This window comes from Anopheles funestus, chromosome 3RL, assembly GCF_943734845.2.
Source record: "Anopheles funestus chromosome 3RL, idAnoFuneDA-416_04, whole genome shotgun sequence".
In the NCBI taxonomy this organism is placed as follows: domain Eukaryota; kingdom Metazoa; phylum Arthropoda; class Insecta; order Diptera; family Culicidae; genus Anopheles; species Anopheles funestus.
In genome coordinates this window covers 65556632-65575381 of record NC_064599.1, presented here as the reverse complement: position 1 = coordinate 65575381, position 18750 = coordinate 65556632, and the positions used below count along the sequence as shown (strand labels likewise).

Genomic DNA, 18750 nt, shown 5'->3' with positions numbered 1-18750 from the left:
TTCCCGGCTAGCGATAATTGCTCCTGAGCTAACTGATGCCAACGTCAGCAGTGACATTGGGCCTGGTGCTTCTGTTTGGCGGAAGAAAAATGGAACGAACGGTTGTGCTAATGTTGTTTGTCCAAAGTCACCCGGCAGATAAACACTCACCGGCAGCCCCGATTCCCAGGGTACGCACACAGTACAGTACAAACACTTTCCGTTGTTCGCTGCTTGGCGATGTCTCCCTTACTAACAAGCAAACAAATCAAACACCATCAATTTCTGACGCGCTAGTCTGATGCGATTCTGGGCGGAAAAACGGACCGAATGCGTTAACTTGCCTCAATGAAACTGTCCCCCGATCGTACGGTGATTGTTTGCTCAAGGCAAAATCCTTACACGCTTACAGTTGCCTCAACTGTGTGCATCGTGGGAGCTTTTGAAGAGTAAGACAGGCATGATAACGAATAAAAAATGTCATGCATACACACAAAGCACACCCTCTCTGTATGCTTCATCGGGGGAATTGTCGCGCTTCTCGGCATCTCATTTATTTCGAACATGATTTATGAAAAGGTACGAAGCCAATATAATGGAGCTCCCGTAGGGAGACGATGGTGCCTATCGTTCCCGAAGCCGCTGGGAGTTCTGGGCAAACTTTTTCATTTTCTTTTCCATTTGCTTCGTCGAGCGATTCGACGCCGGTTAAATCATGATAATGGCCTCCGTCAACCTGGCAAGAAAAGGAACACACTTCACGTAGATGAGACATCCCCAAACATTCATTGGCATTGCTGCTATCTCCATAACAGAGTCAGGAAAGAAGAATTCCAACAACAAAAAAACCAGGCTTTTTCCTCCAGACGAGAACCAAAACAATCTATCATTATTTGCCCATCACACGCCTTCCGTTCGCGTACCGTGTCCTATTAAGATTCCTTTCTCCCTTGTGCTGCTGAAACACAATCCTCCCTGCTTTTAGGGCAAGTCGCGGAAACTTTAGCCTTATTACCGGTAGAAACATTTCCCATGGTAAAGGAAAAGTTGTTTTTTTGCACTAATAATCACTGGGATTTGTGGCAGAACAACTACTAATCCGCTAACATTAACGAACTCTCGTCTAACACTGAGACGCTGAAACAAATACTTTAATTAAAATGTAAAGACCCCGTCCTGTGGCACAATTATGCTAAATATTATCTTTCCCTACATTCGCTAATAGATTAACTTCTTCAACGTGCAACGTGCAAACTGTTCCTTAATCACAAATGGAGCTGAACATCGCCACTTCAGTTCATTAATTTTGCCCCCAATGTCATAAATATAGAGCAAGGTGAACGAAAATACGTTCCCGTCTCCGCTTCAGGCCCTCTTCTTCACTTCGCGCGTTCCTACAAAGAACTTTACGGCCCAACAATACACGACCAGCCATTTGGGTGGTGACGTTGAAAGACAGCGCTATATTTTGGTGGCCCCCCGAAACCTGTAGGCTTTCGTCATCATTAACGTCACCTGATGAACGCCGGTGACGCCGGTAAAGAACAAAATCTATAAACTTCCGGTATCGTCTCACTCCCACACACACCTGGGTCGGTGGGTTTCGTCGTTGTGGGATGTTGGAAAAAAATATTCTAAGAGCTATTTTCTGCAAAGGACAAAAATGGAGTCATGTTGGAGTAGAGGGGAAAAAATTCTATTTTCACTTAGCGCGATTGACAATCTATTGTGTGGGTTTTAATAAGCTTATATCGTGGAAAAAGATCTTTCTTTTTCCTATTTTTAGTGCGTAAACATATCATTGTCTCGAGTATCGTCATAGGAAGCAACAGTAACAGCTTTAAGGACGTATGTCTGTAATTTAAAGTTCTAATTTTCAGCATTTAAGAAACGAAACAAAATAAAGACAAAAACATCATTTATTGTTCGCTTTTCACTTAACAATTGCTACGTACTTAAAATAACCAATTTAAATTAGTCTACCTTGTCACTTGTTTGAAGGAGCTATTTTTATGCCTTCCCATCAGTTATTTCCCAGCAGCAAATAAACCTCCCAAGAATCGACCCCGTTTGAAATGGGTCTCACTTTGTCGAAATCGGCACCCTACCGTCTACCCGTAGCTCTAATTGAATGTTCGCGTGTACCGTAACAATCATGCTGTCAATTTTGATCTCGCTCGGGTCATTTCGCACACTTACCCCAAAGCTTACCCGGTAACTTGGCTACTCGCTACACGCTCGAACGATTGAACGGAAAATCAGCTTTCGAGGGAAACCATCGAACACCGCGGCCCTTCGCTACCGGAAGGTATTTTAATTGAAGATAAATGTTTGCTCGGTGCAAATTTATTTACAGCGTACCCACGGCATGAGTGATTGCCAGAGTCGCTTCTAAAACACGGTTATTTTGACCCGCTTTCCCACGTTACACAGTGGGACATGGTACACGGGGCCGCTATTTAGCTATTTACGAGTTTTCCCTCTCTCTTTTTCTCTCTCTCCCATCAGCCATGTTAAGGCTAACGAGATAAATTCAGTCTAAAGCCGTATTATGTTTTGCTCATTGCAGCAATTTAGGCGCAAAAGGGGTGTCTCACATGCTCACCAAAAAAAGACAAAACCACTGCGACAAGATTGCCTTCTGTGATCCTTTCTGGTGTTAACGCAAAAAAAAAACCCGGGTGTTTTACGACTAATTGTCATTTTTCCCAACTGTGACCCTGCGTGTGCGTGAAAGTGTGCTGGCCGTTCGTAAAGCAAAGAAACTAATAAAAAAACAGGTATCCTTCATGCAATTCTCGAGCGTAATCGCGTCGCTTACACATCTGCGGTTGAGGGGGTTGCTAGTCGTCACCTGGGTTTGTCCATGGGGCGTATGATTGAAATACACCGGAATACGGAACATTCTTACGCATGCCTTTGCCCTTTTACGGTAACCAAAACCAGCCTGCTAAACTCTGTACTAAGTCGCTAAGCTTGTAAAAATCCTCCACACCAACGGGGGCGCGCGCTATGTTTTTTTTTTTTTTTTGAGGAAAATTGTTTGTTTGCCTTGTGAGAATCGGGTTGCGTAAATCCGGGTTTGCCTAAAATGCCGAAAGAAATTTCACAACACGACAACGGCACAACAGCAAAAACAAAAAAAGGCACAGCCTCCACTGTAACACTACCCAAAGGCAAGTCCCTGTAATGGTAGTCTTCATCCCACTGACGTGTTGGTAAAATTTGAAGAATTTGAGCAAGAAATGAGAATCACGTGTTGTGCAAATATTTACAAAATAAAAGGATTACATTTCACGCCGAGCAACGGACCAGGCAGCTGCTGCTACTCTTTTCCCGTTCACTTTCCGTTCGGGCCGTTTTGTTTGGCTCATGTTGCTTCCAACCCGGCCAAACAGTGTTTACCCCTCGTCGACGGTACACAGCGTAACGAATACGAGCGGCAAGCACATCGAATTACTAAAATTCTCTTACCATTCCGTCGTACCGCTTCCCGCTGCCGTTGCCGTGTTGGAAGTATCTTCAAGAGCGTAAAGACCACGTCGTGTTACGTCGATTCACCATTCGGCGGTAGAAAGTATCTCACGCCTCTCGGTCATCATTCCAAAACGCTCCGGGGCAATGGCGCCACATCGGTACCGTTCCTTGCTGATGGAACGGATAGTTGAAGGAAGTTTAACATCTCGCCCGTAACGGAAGCCATAGCGAAGGGCTACTATGAGCTGGGAATTCAATCTCGCTACCACGAGCAACGGACTGCTACGGCAGCGATGGATGGAATAATGCTTTCCCCATACACGTACGCGGCTCGGCATATTTCGGTACGGGATGCACTATCAAACCACACTTTTCGCAGAATAATCAGTCCATCGAATGCTTGCATAGCTACCATTTGCCATCGTCCGTGGGATACCTTACCGATGAAGACATCCTTCATGCAGTATGATGATGGCGATCGGTCCGGGAATGATGGTTCCATATCAAATTGCCACTGTTTTCGATTATTAACATTTTACCTTTTACTTAGGCTACTAATGGAAACTATTCACCACTGCATTATCGATTTCTCAGAATGGAATCGTGGAGGGTTCCATTATGTTCGTGTGAGAATATAGACATCTCATGGCGCATCTAATGGGGATGCAAAAACATGTACTCGTGACCATCATTTTTCTAGCGATTTATACGCTAATTAGGGGTTTTTTGGACATGGGAATAAAGGATTAATGCTTGATTAACAACCCATTCTATATAATAATCCAATTGATAAAGAAGTCTTCAGAGTGCATCAGGGTTAATAGTTAAAATCCTTGGAGAATGGTAACATAATTCTTTAAAATGGGCGACAGTAAAGTTTACCATCGTAATGTAAAATGAAACTGTTGAGCGAACGCTCCCGATCTATAGTTATAAACGCTAACACTCAATTCCTAGAGCGTGTGACGGTTAAGAGCCAACGGGCTCAACGGTTAATAAGCATAAAGAGTTCAGTGTTACATGTAAAGATTCGAAGAACACGCGGTTTCAATCCTTTCTTAAGAACTTATACCTTTTGAGAAACCAGTGCTCTACACTACAGTAACATTTGTGATTCTAAATATCTGCCGGAGAAATGGAAACTTGATAATAAACACAAAATGTACAAAAAGGGTGGCTCGAGGACTCGAGGTTTAAAAGATCTTATCCCGAGTTCTTTCAAACCGGGATAGGATCTCGAACCCAACTAAACTTCAAATTTCAGACTTATGACCTTTGTAAGAAATGTCGTCCCTGAATCGTCTGTCTCCCTGGAAGAAATGAGACTCTGGATAGAAACATTACTTTGCTGTAGATCTGCTAGATATGCTGGATACATCAGATCCTCACTGAGCTCCATATTGGATGCAGAGAGGAATGGAAGAATAGTACGAATTTCCTTTAAAGTTAATGCGACTGTTATGGGCAATAATGGGTGGAGTCGACTGTAAAATGTGAGGAGCAAAAATGGTGTCGGAACTGTTTGAATCACATCTGTGCTGTTCTCTCCTCAGATTCGTGGATGCCATTATCGGACGTACATCTGCAGCGGTTGGCGAAGCGCAAATCCCCACTAATTAGCGACTCCACGGCCTTGTGGCCTGAGTCTATGATTGCATTTAAGATCTTTGCTGAATAGAAGTATATCAGTTGGCAGTGACGATCGCGAGGACCAAATTGTGAAGTTTTCCTACCTTGGCATAATCGATTCGGACAGCATCTTAGCAATGAAATCTGAACTCACATTGTTCTTGGGGATAGTATCTACTAAAGACTTCACATACTTCTCCAAACCAGAAGACTCCACCAACTTTTAGTAAATCTTGACGTGATGAGAATGTGAGACTCTTCTCCAAGAGATCACCAACGATCTGTTCTTGAAAGAATGTACAGATGAGTTCAGGGAGTTTGTTTGCCAGATCCCTTGAAGCTTCATCTGTCGGAGATCCTGGAAATTACAGCTGGAGTTCTTATGGAATGGACATTCTTGAATCGAGTTTCTTATAAATTTATCGATATTTTGGTCTTGTCAGCACAATAGACAAAACTGTATGCGTATCATAAAATAGAGGAATTTGTTTTTAATTTGTTTAGAACGATTACTTCCCAACTTTTCACCTCAGTAGAATAAGACTTCATTTGTGCAGGAACGCTGTGAAAACTTTTATTTAACACATTTTACCCTCTCACTCAGTTTAACAAACATCAATTGTTATGTATCGATAGTACTACCCGATACCTGTATTCTTTATAAAACAAAATCGAGCGATTTCATCGGCAACCCTATTATACGGCAAATAAATCTCGCTCACCGGAACTGCCGGGTGTCAAACCATCACACCTTTCATCCCTTCTCCTCCTCCTCCTCCTCCTGCCGCCTTTTTTTCCAATCCACCAAAACACGCATGTAAACGCACGCGGATAATTCGACCGGAAAATGCGCTCGACCCAGTTTACATGAAGTGGCAATAAATTTGAAGCAACATTTCCCACCGGACCTGGGAACTGTTTGTTTTCCATAAACCCACCGGTGTGCACGGCACGGCCAAACTTGTTTTGTGTGCGTGCGTGCGTGCATAATAAAAATTTATTCATTATTGAATATAAATATTAATTTCAATATTTAATTAACCCACCGCTTCAACCTCGGTACCGGCCCCCCCGGTAAGGACTGTCGCGATACGCGAACGCAAACAAAGCTTCCGCACCAAACGGTACCAATAGAACCAAAAATTATAACAAAAGACCCCGCGTACTCGAAAGCGGGACAAAAATGGTTAATCAATTCAATTCGTGTGTCGATGTTGTACGGCACATTGAAAGAAGTACTCACGGTACACAAAACACTTCTACAAGAGAAAAGCATATGCCATGACAGAAACGTACGTCAGCGCATACGTTACGATGCGGGCGAAAGGAAATCGGAAAATGTTTTCCACCATTGATTTTTCTTTTTTTTGGATACGTTTTATTTCCACGATTAAACGAGGACTTTTCAAGGTGATGTGGGGATGCTGGAGAAGAGTTGGGTTGGAGGGAGAAAGGAAGAGAAAAAAACGAATTTTCCCACCCCCGGAATGAGGAAGCCACTTGGCAGAGCGTACGAAGCACAACAGCACAAAAGGTATGCGGAACAGTTGTTCCGATTGTCACGCTTTCACAATCGAAGCCGAAGTTATAACCAGCGAAATTAACATTTAAATAATTTAACAGGAAAAGACAAACCAACACAATCAACCACTCAATTTTCGTACGGTTCTTGCCTTGTTTGGGTTACTTGGAGGCACGCTACAAAAGGGTGCTTCCCAAAAAGGGAAAGGAAACGGAAAAAAAATCGAACAACCTTCACGCTACTGGTGAGGAATGAAGCCTTCTAACCTTCGCGTGATTATGTTGGTTTCGATGTTGCTCTCTGTCGAAGTATCGAAAGTTCGCTTCGCCTCCCCCCATTTTACTCCGTTTGCACTTTCCTCAATTTCGAATCGAGCCAGAGTGTGATAATGGAAATATTTATAGCCCAACCGTGTACTGTGCACCGGGTTCTTGTGTTTTTTTGTGTTCCCTCTCCCGCCCCGCTGGTGGGACTTCCTTTAACCTGGGAAAAACTTCCCATCCTTCACCAACCCGGGCCAGGTAAAATATTATGTTGTTCAAATTGATAGCACCAAGCTTAATGCATGCGGAAAGGTTTTTCAATTTATTTCACACCCAGCACACATTATGGAAAAACGGCAGTTGATTAAGGCGGGTTTAGCGTGGGGAGGAAAGCCCGGAACGGAAATTGGTCGGCGACGTAGCAGGTAAACAAAGTCCTCTTTCGAGTGCAGCACAATTTAACGCCCGAAGAACCACTGCAAACCACTGTGAGCTGAACTTCGGATGAAGGGGGCTTTCCGGGGTTTTTTTCTTTTTTCCGTTCCCAGGTGTCACGGACCTTTTTTGTGCAAGCTGCGTTTTGTGCAAGCGTTTGCATTTGGTTTTTTGGCAAGGTGTTGGAGATGGACGGGAGCCTACACGTGCCTTTCCCTGTGTTGTTTGCGCACGAGTTTGGCTACTCTTTGAAGGCTCAAAGCACACATGGCACACAACCGGAGAATGTGTAGAATTTTAGAATCAGCCAAATCAAACCATCCAGCTGCGAAATTCAGTTTTACGTTCGGAGCACCGACAAACGGCCGAATCAACCCAGCCAGTTTGATGCAGTTTGCTGGGGTGTTCACCCGGTTTGCTCATCCAGGTTTACCGGGGGGCGGATAATTCTTTTCTCTTTGTGAGCCTTTAACGACAAAATGAAAAATCTTGTTTGCTTTCTTTTGTCCCGGATTCAGCATCATGCTAGCAGGATGGTTATTTGATTTTTTTTGGTTTAGTTCCTTTTTGTTGTCCTGCTTGATTACAGTTTAGTCTTGTCCGTATGCTATTAAACCAAACACTCAAGTCTAGCCACCGAATGGAGTTGGATACTCTTGTACGGCGAGACACAATTCGTCTTGATTTTGCTGCTGACCTGGTTTGATATCAATATCCAACACTTTGATATTGTCTGGCGAGGTTTTTGACGTTGAAGCTTCATTCAGCTTTTGTTCATTTGTTCCAGGATAACCATAAAAACCTGGTAGTAACATTGTCAGACTAGTCGAATTAAGCTATGTAATGAGAAATATATTTGGACATCATATTGACACACAGATTCAACATATTTTCACCTTAGTCAAGTGACTTTAGTTTAGGGATTCAAATAAACACACCCTTTTATAACAAACTAAATCCGAATTCTATCAGTTATAAATCGAAAGTGATTCAATATGCGAAAGTGAACGAAAATAATGGAATCGCGACGCGTTTTAGACCAACTTTTGGAATTATTAAAAAGTTTAGGATAGAGGAGGAAACATTCGGCGGTATACTAATCGTATTATAAAGTTCTGGTAATAATAAGCCCGTCCAAAGATATTGCAGGAAAATTAGATAAAATGAGTTAAGTTACAGATATCAGTTGGATAATTCCTCAACTGGTATCTTCCTAGATATTTCTGGAAGAAAGAATAAGGGTTGGACAGAATATTGAAGAGTAGGGCAACGGAGTCTAAGAATACTATTTATTTTGCTGATACGTCCTATTAATGTTTCATATTGTTAAAAGAACTCATTCAAACTTCCCTTAGAAGCGGCCCTTAAACTTTTACGTTAATGATATTGACAATATGTACGAAGTTCTGAAAAACTTTGATGTCCCGTCAAATAGAAATGTGAATCATGAGTCACTGAAAATAAAGATAATCTAAACATACAGTTTAAGACATGAACTACTTCACATCCAAATCAACCTTTTGTACTGATGAGCTTAAGAAGCATTTAACACTTACTTGCTTACGAATGGTTTTATCCACAGAAAATAAAGGATTGGGAAGAATCTCTGTTTCCAATGTGTTTCCACTTCAAGAATAAGAAGTCTGGATCACTTATGAAAATTCCAACTATACTTGCTCGTGATGCTTCCAGAGGCCATCTAATATTGAAAGCTAAAATGTTCTTTAAATGTTTGCCGTTTGTCTCACTAGTCAGCTCTAGCTATTGGATGTCTTCATCAATAAACCATTCAAAACTCGGTTTAAGGAAGACTCAATTTTTAATCTGACAAGAGAAGAGTACGACATCCCACCATTCTATAGTTCTATCCTGGGATACTCAATCCATGGAAAGGTGTTACAGAATAAACACATTGAAAATTGATATCAATCTGGATAGTAGAGAAAACATGTCTATTTACGAAGATAGTGAGAATTATCATTAGGATATTGACGAAAACAGCAACATGAAGAATTGTAACTGAATGTGAGATAGATCACACCAAGGACGAGGAAATAACTTGACTCAGATTAGAATGCAATAATTAATTGTGATTCCCCATGACAGGACCGAGTTTCAAATCCCATCTTCCCTCTGTAGCACCGTCCCTCTGTAGCAAGGACTGACTATTCGGCAACGTGGTAAAAATTAGTCTAGTAAGCCAGAAATGGCCGGCGTGACCTTAGACCTCATTAAAAGAAAAACAAGATCTCAATTGAGATATTCAGCAGCGCTGATTAATTATGATTCTTTTGTATATTCCCAAATAATTACTAATTTAACAATATAATCTGTATCAAGTTGACAAGATATAAACATAATTAAGTCCTAGCCTAACACATCAATAATCCTCAAAGAAAAGAGTTAGTTGTTACATAGAAGAGGTAAAGTACATCAAGAAATTGGAACGCTATTTTCCCCTTCTATGCATTAAATGCTTTTATCATAAAATAGCAGAAATTACATAACCTTTATAACTTCAATTAGGCTCCACTTTGAAAGGGCCATAACATAAGGAAATTCATCACAGACACATCAGACTGAAGATGCAAACGTTTCACCGACTCGAAGTAAAATATCCTATCATCAGCCAAACCGAACATCAAACCTGATTGCGATGGAAGACTGAAATTGCCATTTTGTATTATTAAGTGTCTCATCTTTGCTGCCCATTTCATGAATTTCACACTGTCCGCATATTCCCACTAACCTGCGGGGGGGCACTTTGTGCTCGCTGCCAGCTTTATCCCGCAGCACGAACAAGCTCGCTTTCCCTTTTGCTCTATGATAAGTGTACGCGCTGGCAAATTGTCGATATGGAATTGAATCAAATTTTTGTGACACTTTTCCTTTGTGGCCCCGTTTTTTTATTGAATGGTGGCGTCCGGGCGTTTTTTTTTCTTAGAATGAAGCAAACAGTTGTGAAAGAGAGCGAAACCATTTCAACCGGAAATGGTCCCCGTTTGCGATTGCCAAGCACTAAAAAATGGCGAAAAGTGGAAAAGAATTAACAGTGGAGTTTCCCACCCTGATGGTTTACGCCGTTTGCCTTCACGCTACACACCACTACCATCAAAGTGGCCATCAAAACGCGTGGCGGAATAAAATGAAATGAAACATTTTAAAATGGTATTCAACCCGCTTGCGTGCACCAGTCGCCGCTTGCCGGATCGATCTACCAAAAACCAGTAAAACGCTTACAAATAATGCATCCAGCTCGGTACGGACGACGAACGCTTTGTGCGACGACACGCAAACACGCTACCATCATGGCAACATCGTACCGTATTCCAACGTAGGGAAGAACTGAACCAAGCCGAGTGCAAACTAGTTGGGAGAAAAGGAAGAGCGCCAAAAAAAAAAGGTAGAACTAGAAAATTGAATTCGATGTCAAATAGTAGTTCGGTGTGTACGCTTCTCTTCCTTTTCACACTGCGTCGTCCCGTGCGGAAAGCAGTTCCGTGAACATTCTTGAATTATTTGATTGAAAAATTTGGCCTACGTTTCGGTGAATTAGCGCCAGCTTCTCACGTCAATCGATCGTGTCAACGTCGCGTCGTGTGCTTTTTTCGTGGAAAACTCGCTGTTCGCTTCAAAGTGGAAAATCGAACGCTTTGCCAATCAGCTGTCCAACCGAAACGATTGGAGAGTTCTTTTTGAGAGAAAAAAAACACACACAAAACCACACAGATCTCATGGATGCTTTTACCGTTTGGCGCATATTACAAGCACAAGAACGAACCTTACTCCCAACTAGAACTTCATTTCATAGTAGTGAAACGGTTTTCCAATGGGCGCACACAAAACCGAAAGATTCCGATTCCTCTTTTCCGTGGCGCCGTTGACGCCTCCATAGCAGAGCGCGCGGGTGTGCGTGAATGTGAACTATTTCCTCGCCCCAAACCGCTTTTTGCACGCTCGCAGCTATTTATGCGTTGGCAAGTTTTTAGGTGGGGTAAAATGTTCCACACGACGAAAACGAAGTTAAACATCATCAGCGTTCAAATATTGACAAACTAACCGGCTTCCAACATGCACTCGATGCTTGGATCGTGATCGGCAAAACGTGGTGAAACCCGCCTGGGCTCTGTTGGAAGAGAACATGCTGTACGTGGTGAACAAACGCGGATCGGACTTCACTTTTATATTTGCCGTGCGACCAAACTAGTGCCAATTAACTTCACCCTACGTGGTTTGGTGACTTTGGTAACGGTCGCCAACACGGTGCACACGCTATGGAGCTTCGACAAACTTGTGTGGAAGCATATATCGCACAGACGTCCCTTTTTTTTGGGAGGGCGAGCGGCCGTCCGTTTCACAGTGTCTCACCGTACGGCACGGTATGTCGATTTTAACGAGCATCGACTCCCAACTTGTCCAAACTGCTTTTTGGGGGTACGTTGCGGTGGTCGCGTCCAATGCGCAGAGCAATTGTTCGCCATACCCATTTTCGGTAGATTCGAGTGGGCTACTAGAGTTTCCCGAACATAACATACGGAACTGGAAATAGATTATCACGAACTTACTGATACGACATTCGTTGGGCATAAATAAGGTAGTTGTAGTTTTCGTGCACATTGTAATGCAAAGTTTTACCCATTATTCTTCATCAATAAAATTGGTGCTAACAGCTTGCCTCTTAATTAATGATAACATGAGATGTAGTAGGAAGAATTACTTTAGACACTTTAAGTACTTAAGGTACTGAGCATCAAGCATTTGTGTCAAAAGTTTCTCTAGATATTGAATTCTTATTTAGACTAAAATTCAATAGTTATTAATTCACCTCATCAACCTCATCAACACTGTATAATATCGAGCAAAAAAAGCTTCTAAAAATAGTCCACGATGTATTTCCTCTACCGGGAAAAAAACATTCCTCAGAATCGATTTAGTCTCTTAATAACAACTAAAATACCTCAGCATTTGAAAAGGGTTTAAATCTGTCGACTTTTCGTATCATCTACCGGTGCAGCATGTTACCCTAATTCTGTTTCACCAAATAAAATCACGTACCGATTCATGCTCCACCATTCCGACTAGCTTTCGAAGCACCTTCGGAACGAAATCGCAGTATCCGAGTACCTGTCACTGCTTGACTTATCACGCTGCTCCTGGGTTTGGGACGACACGACAGCACGCCGGAAGGTATCATGCTCACCTTGTACAGCAAATCGAACGATTTTTTTATGTGTAATTCACCCTCGCTTTATTTCGACCCGAGCTTTCGCTTCGCACACAAAAACGTGACGCATTCAATTTTAATTAGAACATCACTGCCGTCCGAATACTGAAAACCCAATCGTACGGAAGCAATGCCAGTCCGAGCCTACAGTGTCAGTGATCGATTATAGGGCAACTGATGCAATTTTTGCCCAATTTTTCGAACGTTACCAATACGACTCATATCCACCCCACCAGCACTGTCGACGCTAACTGTGACTTGCTTTCTCTCTGTTTTATGTTTCATTCCAGGCACTTCATTCGGCAACAGTCTGTCCGATCCGCTGCTCGATCCGGACTTCATCGACAATCCGCCGATGGTGCAGCCGAAGTTTACCTCCCGGTCGCAGTCGGTCCGTGCCGTTATTGGCGATACGATTACGCTACCCTGTGAGGTGGAAAATCTAGGTGAGTTGCTTTCTTCTTTTTTTATTCAGCACTTATTTCCTCAAAACGGCATTTTCATCTCTGCTCATGTTTGAAAAACATATCTCCATTGCGGGGTACAACAACAAAAAAATACACACGGAGTTCCAACAATTTCGTTCATGCTTGTTTTTGTCGGGTTCTAACTGCTTGACAGATAGAATGAAAACCACCCCGAGGGACTACACTAAGCTTAAGGTGTTTTTTTTTAGCATCGGTGTGGGTAAGGAACTTTCTTCACCATACCGGTGCGAAGCAACCAAAACGACACATTCAAATAAATCGTCGTACCGAGCTCGAATGTAGGTATCATGTTAAAATTGGTTACCGTTCTCATCTTGTTGAGCTCGTTATGTTCTTTCATTTTTTTTGTTTCCCCTTGTTTGGCCTAGTTTTGTTTCACTTTAAACTCCCAGAAATGGATCAACTCGTAGGAACCGGGTTTTGATACAGGTCGGCACGTGGGTAACAGAACATTTCGAAAAATGTTGGATTTCCCCGACATATAGCTTGAAAGGCAGACGGAAGGTAATGCTTTGCAGAAAGTTTACCAGTAGTTTGCCGCTCACCTGTCTCACACGGAGAAGACACATTCTTACGCCCGAAACCATGTCTATGTCGTCTAATCTGGCCGATTACAGCATCCCATCAATCTACATGATTATGTTAGAACCGAGTAAAATGGATTGAAGAATTACACGCCTGGGAAGGCGATTACAAGGATTCTTTGTGATTTGCATGCTATTTGGGAAAATTAAATTCACCCAGCAAACCTTTACACTGATTAAAGAGCAATCGTGCCAACCATCATGCAGGGTATTATTTTAATGGAAATTGATAATTTAGCGCAAAATCCAATTTAAAGAATGTAATATTATAGCAGAAGAGAAAAAAAACATTATCAGGACGAGACAAAAAGCAGAAAATAATCTCACCTGTTGCAATTTTGCTACATTATGCGTTTGTCGAGCGTTCTTTTTTTCTTCTTCAAATTAATGCTTCCGGGCGCTGGGATGGAATAAAAACCCTATTTTCTGTCCCAGCAAACGCGACTAATGCAACCGACGGGGCATTTGGTACGTGCGTTTAAGTTGTTATTTTAATTGAATCATCTGCCACCCTTCCGGATGCAGTTCAATTTGCCGCACGGCGATGCGTAAAAATATACACGCATTTACTAAATCAAATAGCATGATAATTAATTTTTCACATCCCCATATTTGCCCTCCACCCTTCCCGGAGGGTTCAGATCAGTTCCGTAATGGACTTTCACGCACACTTATTGCGCACACTTATTAGCCATTTTGCTGCTCATGGTTGCATCCATTCCGAAAAATGAATGTTCCGACGCTCAGTGTTGCTCAGTGCTCACAAATGGTCCACTCATAAATGAAGTCCACGTGGGTGTGCAAGTGGGATGTTAAAATCATACTCCACATGCGTGTGGGTGTGTTTGGTATAAATTATTTCAAACCTGGAACAGGATCCGTCACGATCGTGCTGCATCAGAATGCAACCTTTACACTGTTCGAAACATTCGGTGCGTCCATAACTGAATACATCCATCGAACGGTGGGCTTTGGACACATGCGGGCACATTTCCCTTACCGCATACCACGTGATGATGCACGTCGGAAGCTTCCCGATAGTGCAATCGAACTGCAAATAAATGAACCCAATCCGATGGCGTAAGCTGCCACCGAGCCACAGTGCCTGCGATGGTAAGGGGTGTTCTACGAAAACCCACCGCATCACACTGCACACTGGGTGACAGGCGATGGATAACATATTTTAAACTTAAATTAAAATTCTCGCAATCGAAAAAGGGGAGTTATACTGGAAAAAAAACAAATAAAAAAAAGAAAATTGTAAAATGAGAGCAGTTAAAAGTTGAATTTTCATTCGAGTGTTCGATTGAATTCGCTGTAGTTTGTAAATTACTTTTCCTATTTTTGCCCTTATAATGAAAGCTTTTAATGCTGTTAAAATGCTAAATCGCTCTAAACCATTGCTCACTAAAAAAAAAACATTTGGTAAAATTTGGCATAACATTTTTTGTGTTTGTATGTGTAAATAAATGTGTGCTTCAATTTAAAAAAAAATTTAGTATTTTGGTACAAACTACTGCGCGCCTCCATTTTTGTTACAAACTACTGGGCGCCTCCATTTTTGTTACAAACTACTGGGCGCCTCCATTATTCTTCATTTGCGTTTCAATCTCCATTGTTGATTTACTTTGCCTCAATGGGTTATTTGTGTTATTAAAATAGAATTATTATTTCCATAAAATGAGCTTCAACAGTGTTCTTTACAGGAAGATCTCAAAAATGATTGAATGTTATCTTAATATAATACACTATTTTCCCATATGAAAAAAATAATTAAATCGATAATTTTATCCCGAAACCTGTTCTAAATTTGCCAACAGTGCGGTACCACCACGTGCACGTGTGGGATTTATGTACATCTGTGTAGGTGTGGGTGATTGCGTGTGTATGTTTAGGTGGTATTTCAAATTTAATCCTCCCACCCCTCCCAAATGCCGTCGGTATTCACTCGCCGGAAAATAGATCCCACTGCAATCAAATGAGCATCGAAAATATGCTCAAACGCAGCGTTCTGCAAAGGTTCAGTCCATTCGTACGCACGTCCTGTGAAACAAACAAGCTACTCTCCTATCCCCTCCTGCCCATTCTTGGAGATTTCTGCCATGGTGAACCCATACACAATTCCAATGCATTTTCAATGTACCTTCATCAACGCACTAGCTTTTTTCTGTTTTGCTTCCCTACCGAATACGAGTTTTGGAGTAGTTTTGGGGGTCATCATCAAGCCCAATCACACCTCCCCAGTCCACCCACTCAATCCAACTCGGATCGCTGCTTTTGTGTTTCATGGAATCGTGTTTAGTCTGAATGCAACCCCTTTTTGCCGCACCCAACAGCCCCAAACCGCGGTTGTCGTCTTCTGGTTTGATTGTACTATGCACGAGCTAATTGTAATTGCAGTTCAAATCATTACATTTTTTTTCTTCCACTACTCCACTTTTTCGCTCGATGCTTTGATTTTCCACCATTGTTCGACGCGTTTACAGCGGGTTTTTGGTGAAGTTAATTTGTTCCCAGCGCGTTCTGCGTTCTGCCGCAGAACGTACGCGATGGGGTTTCATCATTTTCATTATTTTATAGCTCATATTAAGCTGCCTGCATTGTGTTGTTCTGAAACATGCACCGTTTCGGAGCTATGAAACCATACTAACAGAACCGCAAAATGGATGAAAATAAACCCATTTTGTTTGCAGAGCAAAACATGCAACATGCATTTGTTAATTATTATAAGGTTTCTGATATTGTCTGAAAAGCATTAATTACATGGAAATTGTTATCCGTTATGGAACATGTATGCATACGTATGATGTGTATATTTTTCTACGAATTTTTTCTATATTTTCTACAGGCTGAATTTCGCACGATTGCGATGAAAGTTTTAATGCGTGTATTGAGATCAAATCAAATTACATGAAACATTGGAAATGTTCCTGTCAGTGTGTAAGTAAATGAACATAAACTGTTACAAACTGTTGTTTCAGTTCATTTCATGAAGTTCTGAAAATTTAATGTACAAAGCAAATTGTAGAAGCGCTACTGTATTTCTAGTTTAACCAACTAACATAAATTCTCATGTATAATCTGTACAATTGAAGATTTGAATTACCAAAAGAAGCATTTCCAAGTGGGCTATGGAGATTTCTTCAATTTTTCTGCTTCGTTTGTTATGAACAGGATACGAGTGCGCATTGGAAAAAGTTTCCTTTAATTGTCTTGTAGTTTTTCTCAGCTTTTCCTCTTATTTACAATAAAAGTACATTCTTACCCTAACGGTCTTCTTCGGGATTCCAAACAATTAGAGATGACTAGCTTCAACATTTTGCTTTTAAAATACAAGAGAACTTAACATGTCTAATTTTTCGTCAGTAGTATTATCTGTTACTAATGTAATAGGATCCGAGATATCGCTACGCTACGCTGAAGTTGAAAATAAAATAAGATTTTTTTCCTGTACCATACGACCTATTAATCTAATAATTTGACAAAGAAAACTAAGAAAACTAAGAAAAAGAAGAAAAGAAGAAGAAGAAGAAGAAGAAGAAGAAGAAGAAGAAGAAGAAGAAGAAGAAGAAGAAGAAGAAGAAGAAGAAGAAGAAGAAAACGGAACAAAAGTACTGCGAAATTATACTACGCATTTGCAATAACGATTGATAGATTTATAAAATCAACTGAAACCCCCTGTAAGTTCAGTGGCTAAGTCCATATGATCAGTACAACAAAAATGTAAGCATTTCGAAAAATGAGGAAAATTTTTAATGAGGAAAAAATAAAAAAAGAGAAAAGAACTATTTTACATTAAAACAAAGATATTTCTACTATAATAATAACTAAAACATCTAACTAACATTCAAACATACATCCTCTACGCAAGTAACTTACCTATCAGCTATCGGTTAAAATACTCAAATTACTCTAAACGTCACGCCGTATAAGTCTTTGCTTCGTTACATCCCTTCCACTATATTGGCCCGTAAAACCATACCAACAATTTATTAACTTAAAAACTTTTACCCAACTCATTACATTCTCGTCGGTCGTTTTTCGTAGCTTATTTCTTTCACTTTCTAAATACATAACATAATGCAAATTACGGTCGAAAGCTTTCGCTGCCAAACCGAACATGTAAAACATTCTTTTCCATCTCCGTTCGTGTGTACGCTAAATTTTGCATCCAAACTTTTGCAACGGCAAGCATGATAGCCGGTTCCGCAGCACTGCTTCACTGCTGCTGCGTATTTGTGCTGTTTGCTGTTGGCATTACAGCGGCACCGTACCACGGCGGACATAATAAACAACCGGCGGCAGTACAAACGCAACGCGCGTTGATAAAACACATTTCACCGTGGACGAGCAAAATGTAAGACCACTTGCCTCGGGTACGGGGAAAATGGTAAGTAGGAAAATATAACAAAAAGTTTGAAAGACAAAAAACCAGCAACGCAGCGAGAAGCGAGAGCCAATTGCCACACGCGGCTAATGCATTGTTATTATGCTGCCGAACTGAAACAACCAACTGCACCGAGCGAAACAAAACTGCGAATTCGTGCCAAATGCCAATGCAGCCCGTTACGGTCGTCCTTGCCGTTACTAGTGCCGCGCCGTGGCTTACTGCCCTTGCTCCATCATGCCAACCTTTCCCTTAGTTGGCCCTTTTTTTACGTGCGTCCCCTCCCCCTGTCGTACATGCTGCTGGCAATTTTCGCGAAATTAGCAATCCTATTTCCATTTCGGTTGCAGAACCGCCGGCCATCATCTGCAAGCGCGTTCTTCGCGTGTTACCAGCATGCGGAATAATGCCAAGGGGTAGTGGAACAGGGAGAGAGTGGATTTTTTCGTGAATGTATGTGTGTGTGTGTGCTTGAATGTGAAGGAACTCAGCATCGTGCAAAACATGAAAGAGATGATTTTAAATTAAGTTTTAAATTCATTTGCCAAACGGCAAAATGATTCTTCACCGCACCGGCTACGACCGAAGATTGCAATTTTTCCTCTTTTCTGTCCATTTTCATCTGTTTCGCTGGAATGTGATTCATTTCTCTCTTGCCGGCTTTTTTGTGCTTATGCTACAGTTTCCCTTTTCGAACAAAAAAACGATACAACGATAGAGTTCCCGGGCAGCATATAGTTCGACATCGGGTACCAACTACCC

The 18750-nt window shown here is 41.6% G+C and overlaps 1 protein-coding gene across 2 annotated transcripts in view; it reads left to right on the top strand.

Annotated features, from left to right (window-relative positions):
- LOC125769102 (protein amalgam-like) overlaps positions 1-18750 on the top strand; it is an 87071-nt gene that overhangs the window by 56633 nt on the left and 11688 nt on the right. For both annotated transcript variants that reach the window (XM_049437568.1, XM_049437567.1), the window contains exon 3: positions 12820-12975. In XM_049437568.1, coding sequence (XP_049293525.1) covers positions 12820-12975 — 156 coding nt within the window. The remainder of the gene's footprint in view (positions 1-12819; positions 12976-18750) is intronic.